Source organism: Oncorhynchus keta, chromosome 35 (genome assembly GCF_023373465.1).
Source record: "Oncorhynchus keta strain PuntledgeMale-10-30-2019 chromosome 35, Oket_V2, whole genome shotgun sequence".
NCBI lineage: Eukaryota > Metazoa > Chordata > Actinopteri > Salmoniformes > Salmonidae > Oncorhynchus > Oncorhynchus keta.
In genome coordinates this window covers 5,710,537-5,731,914 of record NC_068455.1, presented here as the reverse complement: position 1 = coordinate 5,731,914, position 21,378 = coordinate 5,710,537, and the positions used below count along the sequence as shown (strand labels likewise).

Sequence of the window (21,378 nt, the reverse complement as noted above, 5' to 3'; positions counted from 1 at the left end):
TCAACATGTGGAAATCACTGAACAAGTCTAAACCTGGTTCAATTATGCCACCTAGTGGCATGAAAATCTGGCTGTTGACACGTCTATAGAGTAAAATATTAGCGGTGAGTATTAAGTCTACGAAAGCTACAGCTGAGAATCCAGCCTGGATTCGACTGCCTATCAGTCATTTTTTAACCTTTATTTAACCAGGCAAGTCAGTTAAGAACAAATTCTTATTTTCAATGACGGCCTAGGAACAGTGGGTTAACTGCCTTGTTCAGGGGCAGAACAACAGAATTGTACCTTGTCGGCTCGGGGGTTTGAACTCACAACCTTCCAGTTACTATAGGTCAACGCTCTAACCACTAGGCTACCCTGTCACACACGGCCATCATTGGGAGTCCCATAGGGTGGTGCGTAATTGGCCCAGTGTCATCCGGGTTAAGCCACCACTGTAAATGATTAGTTTTTATTTTATTTTTGCCTAGTAAAAAAGGTCAACTTTTATTTTTTTTAAAAACAGGTTTCGATTCCTTGTCTGCTCACAGAGGATCGAACACAGGACATCTGCTAGCACATGACCGCCCTCCCTTCAGAAAACCGTCTTCACTGATACCAGGCCAAAAGCTTCAGTAGCAGAAGTGGGGACATAGGCTGAGGATTACATCCACCCATGTGATCTATAAAATGTCAATTTACTCCCTTTCTTCAGGACCATTATCCTTTTAAAAAAATCAGATAAAAATCTGCAAAAAAAAATGTTTTATTTGCAGCAACATGCAGACCCTGCTCTCAGATCACAAAATGTAGACCAACAGAAAAACCAAGGACATTAGATCTCTGGAGCCACATGTAAATAGGGACATTTTTGAACAGAAAGAGTCAAATGATGACCAGAGTATTCCAAACCTACACTCGGGACTCGCCCATCAAAGACCAACAAAGCATGCACACTTAGAAGTGGTGGTTTAGACTATGCAATTATAGTCTGTTTATTTTTTTATTTAAAAAAAAAAAAAGACAAAATCACTTCATTTGTGAAATGCTTATTCAGTATACTCAATCATCGTTAAAACGCAACAAAATCCTAATAGTAGATTCAATTACTTCACAAGACCCATCCAAAACATGTTGGGTGCATTTTAACTTAACTATTAAGAGTGTGGATTGGAACACAAGACAAAAACAAGGGGGGAAAAAAACCATTGTATTGATTAGACAAAGTTCACTTCAAAAACAAATTGTACATTTCATACAACTTATCAATCACAAACGAGACTTACAAACCTGCAGGGACAACGATACAGATGTTCAACAGGACAGCGACCCAATCAAAAGCTCTCAAATCACACTGTACATTTCATTAACAAAAAAAAACAAAAAAAAGTACGGTTTTCAAAAGGAAACGCTTTAATTATTCAGATAGCAATAAAATACTAAAATTAGAAGTTGAATTGGGGGGGGTGCAGGATCCAACTTAGTCATAAAATAACCAGTCCAGGGCCAAGAGGAACTGAACCAACCAGGACTAAAGCTCAGATTCTAAAATTAAGATTGTGGGAGAGAGGGCATTACACCCAAGGCAAGACTCCTCTTCATTTACAACCCACTAGCAGGCAGGCAGGCAGGCAGGCTGGCACAACGCCAGGTGCCACGGTCCCAGCATGACATTCCCTTCAGTCCATACATACCACCACACCAGTGGAGACTGGTGGTCACTTTTAAAATCGGGAGGACAGACTCATTGGTATGGAACAAACAGAACTTTCTCAGTGTTCCATTCCAACGAGTCTCAACTCCTCCCATTGGACTATTCCACAACAGCTCCCATCAGAGCAGCTCAGTGCTGGCTCTCCACCGAGGGGGACCGAGACCGGGACGGCTTCCGGGCCGGGGCAGGAGAACGGGAGCGTGGGGGAGGGGTACGGGAACGGGGGGCAGGGGAGCGGGAACGTGGGGGAGGTGTACGGGAACGAGAGCGTGCGGGAGGGGTACGGGATTTGGAATGGGAGGGGGAACGTGAAGTGGAGCGATGCGCAGCCCTGCCCCCTCCTCCTGAGGAAGGCTTCTTCTCCGGAGTACGGCTGGCAGAGCGGGGGCTCCTGGAGCGGTTACGGCTCCTGCTGCGGCTGGGGGACTTGGAGCGGGGGGACCGGGAACGGCTACGGGACCGGGAGTAGCTGCGAGAGCCACGGGAACGACTCCTGCTGTGGCTGTTGGAACAGAATAATTTAATTAATTACATTTACCCCCCCCATCTAACCACTAATGTAGGCAGCTCCCTAAAACACAAGTCTGTCGCATTCCAGTCCTTTATACTCCAATATCAAGTCCCTTAGTAGTGCTCAACACTGCAGGGCAGTCTTTGAAGCTCCATTTCTGTAGCTAGCTAGCTACACTGCGCCCAAACATCAAGACACGGTTGGGCTCACAATTATTGATGCAAATGGAAAACCCACAATCTTTGTATTTATCCAACTTCACTACGAAATTGGAAGAGGGGATGCCTACCGGCTCTTGCGATCCTCAGACAGCTTCAGCTTTCGCCCATTCAAGTCTGTTCCGTCAAGCTTATCAAGAGCGTTCTTCATATCGCTGTGCGACGCGAACTCCACCACCCTGTCGAGTCAAATCACATTGAAGTTGACAGCTCAGTTCATAAAAACAGCAGCAGGGCAGACCACATTTGTTTGTTTTCTTAAAACAAGAGGATTTTTTGTAAATATTGGACAGTCGTCCCTCATTTTAGCCCTTCCATTTTGTGCCTAACGAACGGGACCCTGGGCAGAACAACTCACCCTTCATTCTTGTTGGTTCGGTGGGCGTCCACAAAGGTGACCTCTCCAACTTTCCTCATGAGATCTTTCAGGTCCTGTGATGAAGCATACATGAGTCAGTGACAGACCAGCACACCAAGGTGGCTGAGAGAACTCTGAACCTGGGACAAGAGAAAAATCAGTAAAGCAACACAACAGTAACACCCCACCCGTAATACTGACCTCATCAAAACACAGTTACATTGTGATGTTCTGGCATTTTCGGACGAGGGGCGTTTAAGTGACGAGCCACTGCCATGGCTTCACAGCTAACCATTTCACTTAAAAAGGAGAAACCTGACACTACTTACGTTCCCTGGTATTGTATTTCAGGAGGTTTGTTAAGTCAAATAGGATTGATGTGACAAATAGGAAGATGGTGAGACGCGACAAATCCTTTGAGGTGTCGCGCCTTGGACATGTTGTCGGTTAGTGGCAACTATAGTGGTTTTTGGGGGGCGTCGCTAAACTAAAATGAAGTCTATGGAGATTAGAAGTATTTTCAGTTCATCGTGACCCATTTTGATCAAGGGGTTCTTTCAGTAACCTACTAAATTGGCCTACTATAAATTTTCCATAAGTTTTCCCAGTAAGACTAAGGTATAGGATTTTCCTGTTCCTCCCAACCCTTAAACCCAATCACATGAGTTATATGTTACTTACCGTTCCATACCCAGGAAGACATTAGCAAAGAGCCACGTGTCCAAATAGAGGACCAATGGGAACCAATGCAGTCACAGTGTTAAGCCCTTGAGAAACGACCTCCCTCAGCCTTGACAGACCCGGACTCCGGCCAGCCTCCACAAGGGACCACCAGAGAGCAAGTAGGGGAAGGAACGAAGGAAGAGGGCGTGCAGTGTGCCCAACTGTCAACACACCCAGCTCCATCAGCAACAGATAAAAGAACCAAACGGGAGAGTGTAGGGAACGTGGAGTGGGTTGAGGGAGTAACAGGCTGGCTGCATTCGGGTGGGGGGGGGTTTTCCACCAGACCAGATCACAGAACCTCCAGACTGGGGCTTTACGAGGGACCATCCTAAGGCTATCCTGCGCTAGACCCCTTTCACCCGCTACGGGGCCCAGCCAAGATTTAGACCAGCGGCAACTGCGTGTAAGGAGAGGCACCAAATGGACACTATTGAAAACACAACCAGCAGAGGGCGCTATGCACATAACACCTCCAAGGAGGTTGTGCATGCAACTCCATTATAAACTAATAACCAGAATAAGAATAAGCTGTTAAAATAAAACTACGATGTGATTGGTTAGATTTACCAACTGGTATAAGTGCTTATATATATATATTTTTTTTATTTATTTATTGTTGAAAGAAACAGTAAAAACTAAGTCAATAAAACAATGAATTCCTGAATCCAAAAGGGGCCTTGTGCCATTCTATCGGCCCTAATGGGACTTTTGAGCATATAGCTGTGTCCTTTGGTAATAAATCAAAGAAAAACACATTTTATAATAACAATAAAGCTTATAAGAAGAAAAAACCAGTATCAGTACAGAGTAATGGTCTGAAGCAGATGGGTTTAACCTCTCACCTGCCAACTGATGCGTGACGACAGGTTCTCCACGATGATTCTGTGCTCAGTGCGCACCGGAGGACCATACCTACTGCATGGGAGGAAGGCAGGGGAAAGTTATAGACTCGGGGGGTGACCTGTTACTATTAGAACTGAAAGGTTTCATACACATGAGAGCCTGACATTAAATGAAGCCACAGGTCAATAGATATAATGCATGAATGTACAGCAAGACAGGGTCACAACGTATTCTAATCACACTGGGGAAATGACTCCTACAAGTGAAAGCATTCAAATCGAGCGCGATAATTATTCAGTCGGTATATTCAATAGGTGTTAGACATGCTACTTCTGCACACGGAGTCACCAAGGAAGGTCCATGTCTCCGAGCGATGAAGGGGGGGACTAAAATCACACCGACTAAAGTCCATTCGCTGCAGGCGACAAGGTTGAAAATGTGGTCTGTATACCTGGAGCCGCCTCCACCTCCACCGCGGCGATCACCAGACCCCTGGCGGTAGCTGCTGAAACGAGGCGAGAAACGTCCTCCGCCTCCTCCTCCTCCTCCCATCCCGGGTCCACCACCCCTCCCTCTTCTGGAACGAGCATGCTCTATAGTCACCCTATTAATAAAAAAATAAAGACCAGACAGACAGACAATTAACAACAGGGCTGCAGAAATGACTAAAAGACTCAGTATTCTTTCTTCATCCTACGTAATCTATTTGTATTATCTGATGACCGTCTCTGAACAGGGGGGGGGGTCATTGAAGGTGTTAGTAGATCCAGAATTTTAAATTATGGGTCATTGAAGGTGTTAGTAGATCCAGAATTTTAAAAAATGGGTCATTGAAGGTGTTAGTAGATCCAGAATTTTTAAAAATGGGTCATTGAAGGTGTTAGTAGATCCAGAATTTTAAATAATGGGTCATTGAAGGTGTTAGTAGATCCAGAATTTTAAATAATGGGTCGGATCCGATTGTCACCGGTCCCGGGTGTGTCGCGTTCAAACCGACTTGTCCGGAAGCGTCGTCCAGATTCGAACGTGACATGGAGCAGTAGCCAGAGAAACGGTCTAATTTATGCCGCCGCCCTTGCATTTTATGAGGTGCGTGTAGCTTGTTGTTGGCTAATCATTAGTCGAAGCAGCAAACTGCTGGGCGTGTAGCTTGTTGTTGGCTAATCATTATGCTACAGATAGAGACTTGCTCCGTGTGTCGCAAAAGTCATCTCCCTCTCGCCGGTTAGCGGGTCTGGATCCGACCAGGTCCATAAGGAATGCCTCCCGGGTCAGTTTGGAACACGTGTATATATTATTTTAGATGCATATCGGATCCATTTTGAAACTGGGCCCGTGAAGACCTCTAGTTGTTATTACCAGGATCTGACCACTAGATGCTAATATTAGGTACCATTGAATTGCATTTGCGCCACAAATTCCAAGTTTCAACAACAATAGCAACGCATGAATTGGCAACAACAACTGCCCGAGTTACACCGGGAGGGCACAATTCCACCATCAGTGATCAGACTGTCCGCAATAGGCTGAGAGGGGCTGGACTGAGGGCTTGTAGGCCTATTGTAAGGCAGGTCATCACCGGCAACATCACCAGTGGACACAAAGAGCCCGGATCTCAATCCCACTGAGCACGTCTGGGACCTGTTGGATCGGAGGACGAGGGCCGCCACCCCCCCCCAGAATGTCCTGGAACTTGCAGGTGCCTTGGTGGGAGACTGGGGTAACATCAAATCTGGTGCAGTCCATGAAGAGATGCACTGCAGTACTTAATGCAGCTGGTGGCCACACCAGATACTGACTGTTACTTTTGATTTTGACACCACCCCCCCTGTTCAGGGACACATTCAATTTCTGTCAGTCACATGTCTGTGGAACTTGTTCAGTTTGTCTCAGTTGTTGAATCTTGTTATGTTCATACAAATATTTACACATGTTAAGTGTCCTGAAAATAAACACAGTTTACAGTGAGAGGATATTTATTTTTTGCTGAGTTCCATTACATAGTTCTCATCCTAAATCCAGAGCATCAGCTCCATACTACACATCAGACAGAAATTATACTGTCTACTCGTTGTTGGGACTTGTGACGGTTGACAAATCCAGATGTCCATCTTATTTTATAAGAAACCAAAAAGGTCCAATATGCTACTCTACTCATTGAATAGTTTTTTAATCATAATAATATACATGAACAACTATAGCGCAATCAATTCACTTAAATCCTCTGTGATCAAATTACACTTCAACAAACTAATGTTGCCGGAAATCTATTTCCAACTCCAGAAATTATTTCAGAACAATCTGAGGTGCCTTGGGCTTTCTGGATGGAACAACCCAGTTATGTACTTTAGTACTTTACCGCATTTTAACCTAAGTAGTTGTTTTTTTATTTGGTATCTGTACTTTACCTTATGTATTTTTGACAATTTATTTCACTCCTAATGGAAATAATGTACTTTTTACTCCATTTTCCCCTGACACCCAAAAGTACTTCGTACCATTTCGAATGCTTAGCAGGACAGGAAAATCGGTCTAATTCACACATTTATAAAGAGAACATCCCTGTTCATCTCTACTGCCTCTGATATAGTAGACTCACTAAAACACAAATGCATTGTTGGTAAATAAAAAATAAAAAAATAAAAAAAAGTGTCATCTGGTTTCAAAAGACATTTTAAATTTAGACTTTTAACACGCAAATACATTTAAAACAAAAATACTTTTAAGACTTACTCAAATTGGTATTTTACTGGGAGACTTTCACAAGTCATTTTATTCTACTCAAGTATGAAAATGGTGTACTTCTTCCAACACTGCCCGTGTGTATTACATTTCCAAACATAACATGTTGCAATTTATCTTTCTTGAGACTTTGCTCAATGTGTATCCAAATCATTACCTTTCACTACAGAGTTCCTTGCCATTCAGCTCGTAAACTGCATCATCAGCGTCTCTGTGGTCGTCAAACTCCTGATTAACGAGAGGGGGGGGGGGTTAACTAATCAACAAACAAAACATTCACAATATGTGATTAATCAAGACACGAGGCAAGGCCGACTTACCACAAAACCGAATCCGTTCTTCAAATTGACTTCCCGGATCCTTCCATAACCTTTGAAGAACTTCTCCACGTCCCGCTCACGAGCATGAGGGCTCAAACGACCGATAAACACTCGACATCCACTCATAGTTATCTGGAAGGGGGAAAAAAAAGTTAACTTGGTAACAGAACATTTAACCCCCCAAACACGTAGGTTGCCGACAAGGCCCAGATCAGTGTGTGCTAACTAGCTAACGTTAGCTAAGAGTTATCGATACCAAAAGTGCACTTTAGCCAAGTTAATTAGGCCTAATGCTGGTTCGTACTAGCCAGATAGCAGTCTGGTCTGGGTTCGGCAACGTATACAGTTTCACATATACGCTAAACGAAAAAACTACATACCGTTTAATATGAATTAAAAACACAATCTTGAGCATACGTCAGTAAGCTAACTAGCTAACGTTAGTCGCCAGCTATCCGGTCGCAGTTCGTTTTTTTCCACGAGTTCCCAGTTGTCTTGAACGCGGCATTTACAACCCGACGAAAAGGCCGCAATTATACGGGGAAAAAATGTTTGTGTCAGTGGTGCTATTCTCTGGGCGCTGAAAACAGCAGTTGGGATTGTTTTTTATTTTTTTAGCGGCATTGTATGTTACATCTGAGATCCAGCCAGTCCACAAAAATAATCGCAGTTTCGTCGGCTACGTACGTTATTAGCTAGCTAACGTTACCATGTCGTGCAGTTGCCTTTTCGCTACTCTAGCTAGTTTAGCTGTATTACTAGCTTAGCACTCGGGACAAAATATGACGCATTAACATTATTGATTCGCCAAAATATTTGTGCAACTCTACTTACGACATTTACAATTATCGAAATTTGAACCTTACCCTTGCCGTTGTCTTCGTTACTTCTGGTAGTGTGCTTGCTTGGTTGATGTGTATCAAAATGGCGACTCCGAGTGAGAGAAAGATGAGGAAACCGGATGTTCATCAGCACCAAGGGTGGTGGGCGTGTTCCAGTCCTGCAGACCTATCAAAAAACCTTCCACAAGACCCATGCCACAGATATAACAATGAGACAGATATTTCACCGGATGTATAAATATGAATCATCCGGTTGATCAGGTCCATTGTCTACTTGTCATGTTTCAACATTTGGTTGGCGAGAGGAAACCAAGTGACCGCCAGTGGGAGAAGATGAAAGCGAGATGGTATTTGGCTAATATTCTGCTAATATTCTCAATGTCTCATCGATTAAATATTTGATCTCAAAACAGTGTTCAAAACTAGAATATGATACGAACAGACTGGACTAAGTTTTCTAGACTTCACCCTTGGCCAAAGTTTTTAAAAATTGCGTTTTGGAGAGCAAGCGCAAATTGAGTTATTGCACAGGCGCACTTCAAATTAGGCTTTCCCTATCGGAAATATGCTAATCAATGCTAGAACGAGCCAATAGGCTCTCACTGGCTCGTGTTTAGCTCTGCCCACCTTCTTGCTTGTTCTGCCCACTATGAGTAATTTACTCCCAGAGGAGTAATGCTGTGGTCTATCTTGGGTTAGTTATAACAAAAATCTTTGCTCCTGCACATCTCTGAACAAAAATGTACTGAAAATGGACATACAAAATAGCCAGATCTATATGACACATTTCCCAACATCCTGCTGGCCATCTCGTCTGACTGAACTCAAAATAAGATTTTTCTCCCATTCAATGGTGTTCAGACGGTGTGGCCAAACTCAAGGACAGGACAACATATTTACTGCTATTCTTGTATCTTTACTCTATTACCATCCTTAACATTTGTGGCATCGTCTTACAATTCGGTAAAGCACATACATAATACAATAGAAAAGGTCTTCTCTGCAGAAAGTACCAAAACTTATTTCAATATAGATCATGGAATACTGACCTTTACAGAACCCATTTCAATTTCAAGATGACACAAAAAAAAAATCTTCCTGAATTAATTTTTTTTTTTAACCACGTAGATGACACTACACATTAAAAAAAAGTAATGAAAATATATAGATGATTTAAAAAAGAAGTATATAAACAAATAAATATAGTTATTTTATTTTGCCCAGTTGTCATGGAGATGATGGATAATAATGAGACACCGGTGTAATAAACACAGGTCATGTGATTTCCTTCCTGAGAGGGGGATGGGATACAGAGGGGTGGAGGCAGGCAGACAGACAGACAGACAGTAAACCAAGGAGGAGAAGAGAAAGAAAGGACAATATTGTCTTCCAGAAAGACTTATGTACGGAATGCAATGGACTGGACTTCAGAATGGATACTATTGACTCTACCAGAGCAGCTGTAATATAATGCAGGAACAGAACAGAATAACATGTAGCCTAACGTCTGTCTCATCTGGAAACAGCATTATTGATATTGTTTGATAGGATGGTAGTAAGTGTAATACTCTAGTCCAAGACCTGCTTGAGTCAATCACCACCTTCCGGAGACACCTGAAACCCCACCTCTTTAAGGAATACCTAGGATAGGATAAAGTAATCCTTCTCACCCCCCCCTTAAAAGATTTAGATGCACTATTGTAAAGTGGCTGTTCCACTGGATGTCATAAGGTGAATGCACCAATTTGTAAGTCGCTCTGGATAAGAGTGTCTGCTAAATTACTTAAATGTAAATGTAAATACTTGCTGACTGGTAGGACAACTGGCTGACTGGTAGGATAATTGACTGACTGGTAGGACAAATCAAATCAAACTGACTGTCCGGTAGGATCAACTGACTGGTAGGACAACTGACTGACTGGTAGAATAACTGACTGACTGGTAGGACAATGGACTGACTGGTAGGATAATTTACTGACTGGTAGGATAATTGACTGACTGGTAGGACAACTGACTGACTGGTAGGAAAACTGACTGACTGGTAGGATAATTGACTGACTGGTAGGACAACTGGCTGACTGGTAGGATAATTGACTGACTGGTAGGACAACTGACTGACCGGTAGGATAATTGACTGACTGGAAGGACAACTGGCTGACTGGTAGGATAAATCAAATCAAACTGACTGACGGTAGGATAATTGACTGACTGGTAGGACAATTGGCTGACTGGTAGGATAATTGACTGACTGGTAGGACAACTGACTGACTGGTAGGAAAACTGACTGACTGGTAGGATAATTGACTGACTGGTAGGACAACTGGCTGACTGGTAGGATAATTGACTGACTGGTAGGACAACTGACTGACCGGTAGGATAATTGACTGACTGGAAGGACAACTGGCTGACTGGTAGGATAAATCAAATCAAACTGACTGACCGGTAGGATAATTGACTGACTGGTAGGACAACTGGCTGACTGGTAGGATAAATCAAATCAAACTGACTGACCGGTAGGATAATTGACTGACTGGTAGGACAACTGACTGACTGGTAGGACAACTGGCTGACCGGTAGGATAATTGACTGACTGGTAGGATAATTGACTGACCGGTAGGACAATTGGCTGACTGGTAGGATAAATCAAATCAAACTGACTGACCGGTAGGATAATTGACTGACTGGTAGGACAACTGGCTGACTGGTAGGACAACTGACTGACCGGTAGGACAACTGACTGACTGGTAGGACAACTGGCTGACTGGTAGGACAACTGACTGACTGGTAGGACAACTGACTGACTGGTAGGACAACTGACTGACTGGTAGGATCAACTGACTGACCGGTAGGATCAACTGACTGACCGGTAGGATAATTGACTGACTGGCAGGATAATTGACTGTCCGGTAGGATCAACTGACTGACCGGTAGGATCAACTGACTGACTGGTAGGATAATTGACTGACTGGCAGGATAATTGACTGTCCGGGAGGATCAACTGACTGTCCGGTAAGATCAACACAATATTATAGTAGAAAGACAAATTCCTCCCCGTTGTTTCGGGAATCACCTGTGAATCCAACACATTAAGAGACATAGCCAATCAAAAGACATCTCATAACAACAACAAAACCTTTTTCCTTCACACGATGCCCCCCAATGCCCTAACTGTAACCCCCCCCCCAATGCCCTAACTGTAACCCCCCATGCCCTAACTGTAACCCCCCCCAATGCCCTAAATGTAACACCCCTCCCCAATGCCCTAACTGTAAACCCCCAATGCCCTAACTGTAACCCCCATGCCCTAACTGTAACCCCCCAATGCCCTAAATGTAACCCCCCGCCCCCAATGCCCTAACTGTAACCCCCCCAATGCCCTAACTGTAACCCCCATGCCCTAACTGTAACCCCCAATGCCCTAAATGTAACACCCCTCCCCAATGCCTAACTGTAACACCCCCCTTCCTCGACGGGCCTCCAGACCCCTCATACACCTACTCAATCACTCTCTGGGGAGGAGGGGTGAAGACAAGAGGAGTTGTATGAACAGAAAACTGTGATTCAACAACTATGAGTTTCACTTTCACTGCTGAGATTTCTTATGTTGTGCGCCGACTGATCGGTCACAAGGGCTGAGATTTCTTATGTTGTGCGCCGACTGATCGGTCACAAGGGCTGAGATTTCTTATGTTGTGCGCCGACTGATCGGTCACAAGGGCTGAGATTTCTTATGTTGTGCGCCGACTGATCGGTCACAAGGGCTGAGATTTCTTATGTTGTGCGCCGACTGATCGGTCACAAGGGCTGAGATTTCTTATGTTGTGCGCCGACTGATCGGTCACAAGGGCTGAGATTTCTTATGTTGTGCGCCGACTGATCGGTCACAAGGGCTGAGATTTCTTATGTTGTGCGCCGACTGATCGGTCACAAGGGCTGAGATTTCTCGATCAGGTTTCATCTCCTGATGAAAGATTGAATGGTTCCCATTGTAGAAGTGTATAAATGAGACATCTGCCAGTGGTATTCCTCACATGATGGTAGTAAATAGCTAATTATATGGGGGGGGCATGTCTTGTTAATTAAACAATACATGAGACCATGAAATAGACAAATTACACCCAAATATATAATACTAATACGATAAAATGTAATCATTGAAATCAATATGGTCCAAAACTAACTTGGATGTCTTCACTTTTGCCCAATCCTTTGCTCTTGGCACATCATTTTCAGTTAAGAATGACATTTAACAGAAATGTGCTGGTTTAAATCCCACATGTAATTACTCCTTCTAAACAGAGCACATATCACTATATATATATATATATATATATATATCAGGTTCATATCACTATAGTGCACTACAACGTCCAAAAAAATGGCCAGAATATGAACCCCCCCCACACACACACACACACACACACACACACACACACACACACACACACACACACACACACACACACACACACACACACACACACACACACATATAAACAAAGCAAAACATCTTTGAAGTTAAGAATGAAGGCCCAGTAAGGAGGTTAAGTACCTCTTGAAGTGAGCAGCATGTAACATCTTGCTAACGTCACAATACCAGTAGTCTCAGGCGTCGTCCCAAATGGAACCCTATGCCCTGGATAGGGCACTTATTTTGACCAGAGCCATAAGGGCCCTTGCAACAACAACAAAACATTGTGCACTATATAGGGAATAGGGTTCCATAGGGCTCTGGTCTAAAGTAGTGCACCATATATAGGGAATAGGGTTCCATAGGGCTCTGGTCTAAAGTAGTGCACTATATATAGGGAATAGGGTTCCATAGGGCTCTGGTCTAAAGCAGTGCACTATATAGGGAATAGGGTTCTATAGGGCTCTGGTCTAAAGTAGTGCACTAAGTAGGGAATAGGGTTCCATAGGGCTCTGGTCTAAAGTAGTGCACTATATAGGGAATAGGGTTCCATAGGGCTCTGGTCTAAAGTAGTGCACTATATATAGGGAATAGGGTTCTATAGGGCTCTGGTCTAAAGTAGTGCACTATATATAGGGAATAGGGTTCCATAGGGCTCTGGTCTAAAATAGTGCACTATATATAGGGAATAGGGTTCTATAGGGCTCTGGTCTAAAGTAGTGCACTATATAGGGAATAGGGTTCCATAGGGCTCTGGTCTAAAGTAGTGCACTATATAGGGAATAGGGTTCTATAGGGCTCTGGTCTAAAGTAGTGCACTATATATAGGGAATAGGGTTCCATAGGGCTCTGGTCTAAAGTAGTGCACTAAATAGGGAATAGGGTTCCATAGGGCTCTGGTCTAAAGTAGTGCACTATATAGGGAATAGGGTTCCATAGGGCTCTGGTCTAAAGTAGTGCACTATATATAGGGAATAGGGTTCTATAGGGCTCTGGTCTAAAGTAGTGCACTATATATAGGGAATAGGGTTCCATAGGGCTCTGGTCTAAAGTAGTGCACTATATATAGGGAATAGGGTTCTATAGGGCTCTGGTCTAAAGTAGTGCACTATATAGGGAATAGGGTTCCATAGGGCTCTGGTCTAAAGTAGTGCACTATATAGGGAATAGGGTTCTATAGGGCTCTGGTCTAAAGTAGTGCACTATATAGGGAATAGGGTTCTATAGGGCTCTGGTCTAAAGTAGTGCACTATATATAGGGAATAGGGTTCCATAGGGCTCTGGTCTAAAGTAGTGCACTAAATAGGGAATAGGGTTCTATAGGGCTCTGGTCTAAAGTAGTGCACTATATAAAGGGAATAGGGTTCCATAGGGCTCTGGTCTAAAAACACTATAAGGGAATAGGGTTCCATAGGGCTCTGGTCTAAAGTAGTGCACTATAAGGGGGAATAGGGTTCTATAGGGCTCTGGTCTAAAGTAGTGCACTACCAGGGAATAGGGTTCCATAGGGCTCTGTTCTCAGGTAGTGCACTATGGGAATAGGGTTCCATAGGGCTCTGGTCTAAGTAGTGCACTATGCAGAGGTGAATAGGGTTCTATAGGGCTCTGGTCCAGGGTAGTGCACTATATAGGGAATAGGGTTCTATAGGGCTCTGGTCTAAAGTAGTGCACTATATATAGGGAATAGGGTTCCATAGGGCTCTGGTCTAAAGTAGTGCACTATCCCGGAGGGAATAGGGTTCCATAGGGCTCTGGTCTAAAGTAGTGCACTATATATAGGGAATAGGGTTCTATAGGGCTCTGGTCTAAAGTAGTGCACTATATATAGGGAATAGGGTTCTATAGGGCTCTGGTCTAAAGTAGTGCACTATATATAGGGAATAGGGTTCTATAGGGCTCTGGTCTAAAGTAGTGCACTATATATAGGGAATAGGGTTCTATAGGGCTCTGGTCTAAAGTAGTGCACTATATAGGGAATAGGGTTCTATAGGGCTCTGGTCTAAAGTAGTGCACTATATAGGGAATAGGGTTCTATACAATAGAAGGAGCTATGCAAGAAGAGAATCAGGGTGGATCGGGGATGAAGGCTGACAAAAAGTTTAAAAGGTCATGGAAAAAAGAGAAATGACCAGAAAGTAGCCCAGACCTACAGTACATCATGTAGCTGTGGTCAATCTAAAAGAGCCATGCCATGCTCTGAGTTAGTTTGTCAACAAACCTATAACAAATCCCCCTCCGGAATATATCTACCATATCTAAAAAGGGAGAAAACCAGGGAAAGGATCTCAGGATCTGTAGGTTTTGCAGGACCCCCGGCCCCGTACTACCAGGCTAGCTAATCATCCGTCGTCCTCGTCTCTGTTCTCAGGGGTGGTACTATGAGGTCAGGTGGTTATTCAGTCAGGCCCACAGATATTACATCACTACATCCCTTGCAGAGGGTGACCTTCTGGTGACCTTCTGGTCCAGGGTTCGAAGGTCAAAGGTAATTGAGAGAGTCCTATTGGCTGTTCTCTTCAGACCTATACAGTCACTGGCTCAGACCCGTGTATGGCGACAGCTGTGTGAGGATCCGGTGCCCGCCCCAGCGGTCCCGGAGGCTGAGTTGGGGTCCTCGTCGCTGGACTCTCCAGCCTCCCGCTCCTCCTTGTGGAGCCCCATGCTGATGTGGCTCTGGAGGGCAGCGGGGGTCAGCCACTCCTTAGGGAGGCAGGTCTGGAGGAAGGGCACGCAGGAGCTGAAGTAGGCCAAGCGGTTCACCCAGCGAGGGATCTCACGCCCACACAACAGCTGGAATAAGAACGAAAAACAAACATGTTTTTCACATGGCAAGTTAAAAAAACATACTCCACAAAATATGTATGATTGTCAATAGGGGCGGCAGGGTAGCCTAGTGGTTAGAGTGGAGGGGTGGCAGGGTAGCCTAGTGGTTAGAGTGGAGGGGTGGCAGGGTAGCCTAGTGGTTAGAGTGGAGGGGTGGCAGGGTAGCCTAGTGGTTAGAGTGTAGGGGCGGCAGGGTAGCCTAGTGGTTAGAGTGTAGAGGCGGCAGGGTAGCCTAGTGGTTAGAGTGTAGAGGCGGCAGGGTAGCCTAGTGGTTAGAGTGTAGAGGCGGCAGGGTAGCCTAGTGGTTAGAGTGTAGAGGTGGCAGGGTAGCCTAGTGGTTAGAGTGTAGAGGCGGCAGGGTAGCCTAGTGGTTAGAGTGTAGAGGAGGCAGGTAGCCTAGTGGTTAGAGTGTAGGGGCGGCAGGGTAGCCTAGTGGTTAGAGTGTAGAGGCGGCAGGGTAGCCTAGTGGTTAGAGTGTAGAGGCGGCAGGGTAGCCTAGTGGTTAGAGTGTAGGGGCGGCAGGGTAGCCTAGTGGTTAGAGTGTAGAGGGGCAGGGTAGCCTAGTGGTTAGAGTGTAGAGGCGGCAGGGTAGCCTAGTGGTTAGAGTGTAGAGGCGGCAGGGTAGCCTAGTGGTTAGAGTGTAGAGGCGGCAGGGTAGCCTAGTGGTTAGAGTGTAGAGGTGGCAGGGTAGCCTAGTGGTTAGAGTGTAGAGGCGGCAGGGTAGCCTAGTGGTTAGAGTGTAGAGGCGGCAGGGTAGCCTAGTGGTTAGAGTGTAGAGGTGGCAGGGTAGCCTAGTGGTTAGAGTGTAGAGGTGGCAGGGTAGCCTAGTGGTTAGAGTGTAGGGCGGCAGGGTAGCCTAGTGGTTAGAGTGTAGAGGCGGCAGGGTAGCCTAGTGGTTAGAGTGTAGGGCGGCAGGGTAGCCTAGTGGTTAGAGTGTAGGCGGCAGGGTAGCCTAGTGGTTAGAGTGTAGAGGCGGCAGGGTAGCCTAGTGGTTAGAGTGTAGAGGCGGCAGGGTAGCCTAGTGGTTAGAGTGTAGAGGCGGCAGGGTAGCCTAGTGGTTAGAGTGTAGAGGCGGCAGGGTAGCCTAGTGGTTAGAGTGTAGAGGTGGCAGGGTAGCCTAGTGGTTAGAGTGTAGAGGCGGCAGGGTAGCCTAGTGGTTAGAGTGTAGAGGCGGCAGGGTAGCCTAGTGGTTAGAGTGTAGAGGCGGCAGGGTAGCCTAGTGGTTAGAGTGTAGGGGCGGCAGGGTAGCCTAGTGGTTAGAGTGTAGAGGGGGCAGGGTAGCCTAGTGGTTAGAGTGTAGAGGCGGCAGGGTAGCCTAGTGGTTAGAGTGTAGAGGCGGCAGGGTAGCCTAGTGGTTAGAGTGTAGAGGCGGCAGGGTAGCCTAGTGGTTAGAGTGTAGAGGCGGCAGGGTAGCCTAGTGGTTAGAGTGTAGAGGTGGCAGGGTAGCCTAGTGGTTAGAGTGTAGAGGTGGCAGGGTAGCCTAGTGGTTAGAGTGTAGAGGCGGCAGGGTAGCCTAGTGGTTAGAGTGTAGAGGCGGCAGGGTAGCCTTGTGGTTAGAGTGTAGGGGCGGCAGGGTAGCCTAGTGGTTAGAGTGTAGAGGGGGCAGGGTAGCCTAGTGGTTAGAGTGTAGAGGCGGCAGGGTAGCCTAGTGGTTAGAGTGTAGAGGCGGCAGGGTAGCCTAGTGGTTAGAGTGTAGAGGCGGCAGGGTAGCCTAGTGGTTAGAGTGTAGAGGCGGCAGGGTAGCCTAGTGGTTAGAGTGTAGAGGCGGCAGGGTAGCCTAGTGGTTAGAGTGTAGAGGCGGCAGGGTAGCCTAGTGGTTAGAGTGTAGGGGCGGCAGGGTAGCCTAGTGGCGTTAGAGTGTAGAGGGGGCAGGGTAGCCTAGTGGTTAGAGTGTTGGACTAGTAACCGAAAGGTTGCAAGTTCAAATCCCCGAGCTGACAAGGTACAAAATCTGTTCAGGCAGTTAACCCACTGTTCCTAGGCCGTCATTGAAAATAAGAATGTGTTCTTAACTGACATGCCTTGTAAAATTAAAAATAAAAATAAAAAATAGGCAATGTTCCTATTGACAGTAATGGCTCTATCAGATCGTTCATATAATTCAAAATGTATAATGAAACGGTGATGAAACAGAAACTGACCTCAGACAGCGAGGAGGAGAAGTGGTTGCAGTTCTTGTGCATTAGATGGTAAGAGTTGCCCTTAAAATCCGTTCCCAGCTCCTCCATGATTTTATCCATATCCTCCACTGCAAAGTCTGTTGTGCCCAAAGCGATGGCCTCCCTGTGTTAGAAAAAAAAATGTTTTGTAATCATTAGCAACAGCTAATGGGGATCCTAATAAAATAGCCAAATGAAAGGTGGAAATCAAATCAAATCAAATTTTATTTGTCACATACACATGGATAGCAGACGTTAATGCGAGTGTAGCGAAATGCTTGTGCTTCTAGTTCCGACAATGCAGTAATAACCAACAAGTAATCTAACTAACAATTCCAAAACTGCTGTCTTATACACAGTGTAAGGGGATAAAGAATATGTACATAAAGATATATGAATGAGTGATGGTACAGAGCGGCATAGGCAAGATACAGTAGATGGTATCGAGTACAGTATATACATATGAGATGAGTATGTAAACAAAGTGGCATAGTTAAAGTGGCTAGTGATACATGTATTACATAAGGATGCAGTAGATGATATAGAGTACAGTATACACGTATACATATGAGATAAATAATGAAAGGTATGTAAACATTATATTAGGTAGCATTGTTTAAAGTGGCTAGTGATATATTTTACATCATTTCCCATCAATTCCCATTATTAAAGTGGCTGGAGTTGAGTCAGTGTGTTGGCAGTAGCCACTCAATGTTAGTGGTGGCTGTTTAACAGTCTGATGGCCTTGAGATAGAAGCTGTTTTTCAGTCTCTCGGTCCCAGCTTTGATGCACCTGTACTGACCTCGCCTTCTGGATGATAGCGGGGTGAACAGGCAGTGGCTCGGGTGGTTGTTGTCCTTGATGATCTTTATGGCCTTCCTGTGACATCGGGTGGTGTAGGTGTCCTGGAGGGCAGGTAGTTTGCCCCCGGTGATGCGTTGTGCAGACCTCACTACCCTCTGGAGAGCCTTACGGTTGTGGGCGGAGCAGTTGCCGTACCAAGCGGTGATACAGCCCGCCAGGATGCTCTCGATTGTGCATCCGTAGAAGTTTGTGCATGCTTTTGGTGACAAGCCAAATTTCTTCAGCCTCCTGAGGTTGAAGAGGCGCTGCTGCGCCTTCTTCACGATGCTGTCTGTGTGGGTGGATCAATTCAGTTTGTCTGTGATGTGTACGCCGAGGAACTTAAAACTTACTACCCTCTCCACTACTGTTCCATCGATGTGGATAGGGGGGTGTTCCCTCTGCTGTTTCCTGAATTCCACAATCATCTCCTTAGTTTTGTTGACGTTGAGTGTGAGGTTATTTTCCTGACACCACACTCCGAGGGCCCTCACCTCCTCCCTGTAGGCCGTCTCGTCGTTGTTGGTAATCAAGCCTACCACTGTTGTGTCGTCCGCAAACTTGATGATTAAGTTGGAGGCGTGCGTATCCACGCAGTCGTGGGTGTACAGGAGAGGGCTCAGAACGCACCCTTGTGGAGCCCCAGTGTTGAGGATCAGCGGGGTGGAAATGTTGTTGCCTACCCGCACCACCTGGGGGCGGCCCGTCAGGAAGTCCAGTACCCAGTTGCACAGGGCAGGGTCGAGACCCAGGGTCTCGAGCTTGATGACGAGCTTTGAGGGCACTATGGTGTTAAATGCTGAGCTGTAGTCGATAAACAGCATTCTCACATAGGTATTCCTCTTGTCCAGATGGGTTAGGGCAGTGTGCAGTGTGGTTGAGATTGCATCGTCTGTGGACCTATTGGGGTGGTAAGCAAATTGGAGTGGGTCTAGGGTGTCAGGTAGGGTGGAGGTGATATGGTCCTTGACTAGTCTCTCAAAGCACTTCATGATGACGGAAGTGAGTGCTACGGGGCGGTAGTCGTTTAGCTCAGCTACCTTAGCTTTCTTGGGAACAGGAACAATGGTGGCCCTTTTGAAGCATGTGGGAACAGCAGACTGGGATAGGGATTGATTGAATATGTCCGTAAACACACCGGCCAGCTGGTCTGCGCATGCTCTGAGGGCGCGGCTGGGGATGCCGTCTGGGCCTGCAGCCTTGCGAGGGTTGACACGTTTAAATGTTTTCCTCACGTTGGCTCCAGTGAAGGAGAGACTGCATGTTTTTGTTGCAGGCCGTGTCAGTGGCACTGTATTGTCCTCAAAGCGGGCAAAATAGTTATTTAGTCTGCCTGGGAGCAAGACATCCTGGTCCGTGACTGGGCTGGGTTTCTTCTTGTAGTCCGTGATTGACTGTAGACCCTGCCACATGCCTCTTGTGTCTGAGCCGTTGAATTGAGATTCTACTTTGTCTCTGTACTGACGCTTAGCTTGTTTGATTGCCTTGCGGAGGGAATAGTTACACTGTTTGTATTCGGGTAATTGGGTGCATATAGTGTTATTCTATCCCTGTATAAAAACGGGTATCAGTGACTCTCGTCTCAAACACCAACCATCACGATACAATGAATGATTACAAGGCCACTGCTCAGTAGGACATGTCTGTGTCCCAAATTGCATGTCTGTGTCCCAAATTGCATGTCTCCGTCCCAAATTGCATGTCTCCGTCCCAAATTGCATGTCTGTGTCCCAAATTGCATGTCTCCGTCCCAAATTGCATGTCTCCGTCCCAAATTGCATGTCTCCGTCCCAAATTGCATGTCTGTGTCCCAAATTGCATGTCTCCGTCCCAAATTGCATGTCTGTGTCCCAAATTGCATGTCTGTGTCCCAAATTGCATGTCCCAAATTGCATGTCTCCGTCCCAAATTGCACGTCCCTCATGTCGTCCCAAATTGCATGTCTGTGTCCCAAATTGCATGTCTCCGTCCCAAATTGCATGTCTGTGTCCCAAATTGCATGTCTCCGTCCCAAATTGCATGTCTGTGTCCCAAATTGCATGTCTCCGTCCCAAATTGCATGTCTGTGTCCCAAATTGCATGTCTCCGTCCCAAATTGCATGTCTCCGTCCCAAATTGCATGTCTCCGTCCCAAATTGCATGTCTCCGTCCCAAATTGCATGTCTCCGTCCCAAATGTTGTCTTTATGGGCCTTGGTCAAAAAGGGAATGGGGTGCAATTTGGGATACAGGGTAACGTTGTCTTCACATCGCCACTGTAAACAAAGACAGTCTTTGATTTCCTGTTGCTGTCATGAAACAGCGGCCATTGACCACTTCTTTTTGTGATTAGGCACTTTGTGTACCCGTGTGTGTGTGTGTGTGTGTGTGTGTGTGTGTGTGTGTGTGTGTGTGTGTGTGTGTGTGTGTGTTTTAATGTAAACTCACTTGAACTTGAAGGTCTCTCCTAATTCAGTGGCGTTTCCAGGATTGATCTCAAATATGCCACTGAAGGGATACGGGTGACCCCCATATGCAAACTCTGTAGTAAAGAGGAGGAATAAGGAACAAACTTGGTAAATGTGCTATCTTCATTGAGACAGCTCACAGATACGGGCATGAGAAAAATGATGGCTGTTTCCACCTTGCTTTCCAACAAAGGTACATGAACCGTGTGGCAAACTGAAGGTGAGACGATATCGTGCGATGTGAGAAGATATCGTGCGATGTTAGACGATATCGTGATATCGTGTGGTGTTAGACGATATCGTGAGGTGTGAGAAGATATCGTGTGGTGTGAGAATCTCTATAGAATAGAAGCTGTGTCATAGAATATCTATTGAATAGAAGCTGTGTTATAGAATCTCTATAGAATAGAAGCTGTGTTACAGAATCTCTATAGAATAGAAG

At 45.6% G+C, this 21,378-nt stretch overlaps 2 protein-coding genes and 1 long non-coding RNA gene across 3 annotated transcripts in view; 1 reads left to right on the top strand and 2 right to left on the bottom strand.

Annotated features, from left to right (window-relative positions):
* Positions 1–943: 943 nt before the first annotated feature.
* On the bottom strand, positions 944–8,443 carry LOC118375833 (serine/arginine-rich splicing factor 5-like). The gene is made up of 8 exons (XM_035762455.2): positions 8,278–8,443; positions 7,412–7,543; positions 7,249–7,319; positions 4,801–4,953; positions 4,349–4,421; positions 2,781–2,854; positions 2,494–2,601; positions 944–2,195 (listed from the first exon to the last, which is right to left on the bottom strand). The coding sequence occupies exons 2-8, from the start codon at positions 7,535–7,537 to the stop codon at positions 1,823–1,825; spliced, it is 978 nt and encodes a 325-aa protein (XP_035618348.1). The 5' UTR covers positions 7,538–7,543; positions 8,278–8,443; the 3' UTR covers positions 944–1,822.
* Positions 8,444–14,398: 5,955 nt separating this feature from the next.
* The window catches only part of LOC127915760 (deubiquitinase DESI2-like), a 21,830-nt gene continuing 14,850 nt past the window's right edge, over positions 14,399–21,378 (bottom strand). The window contains exons 3-5 of the mRNA XM_052496181.1: positions 20,917–21,010; positions 17,629–17,770; positions 14,399–15,454 (exon numbers count right to left, since the gene is read on the bottom strand). Of these exons, the coding sequence (XP_052352141.1) occupies positions 15,203–15,454; positions 17,629–17,770; positions 20,917–21,010 (488 nt within the window). The 3' untranslated portion in view covers positions 14,399–15,202. The remainder of the gene's footprint in view (positions 15,455–17,628; positions 17,771–20,916; positions 21,011–21,378) is intronic.
* On the top strand, positions 16,431–17,330 carry LOC127915761 (uncharacterized). The gene is made up of 3 exons (XR_008092003.1): positions 16,431–16,591; positions 16,757–16,921; positions 17,087–17,330. It is a non-coding gene; the product is annotated as an uncharacterized LOC127915761 (long non-coding RNA).

Coding starts and splice junctions, on each gene's coding strand:
- LOC118375833 (XM_035762455.2), bottom strand. CDS start 7,537: ATGAGTGGATGTCGAGTGTTTATCGGTCGTTTGAGCCCTCATGCTCGT. Junction 4,422..4,800: donor GGAGGTGGAGGCGGCTCCAG/GTATACAGACCA, acceptor CCTCCCATGCAG/TAGGTATGGTCCTCCGGTGC. Junction 2,196..2,493: donor TCTGAGGATCGCAAGAGCCG/GTAGGCATCCCC, acceptor CTGTTCCAACAG/CCACAGCAGGAGTCGTTCCC.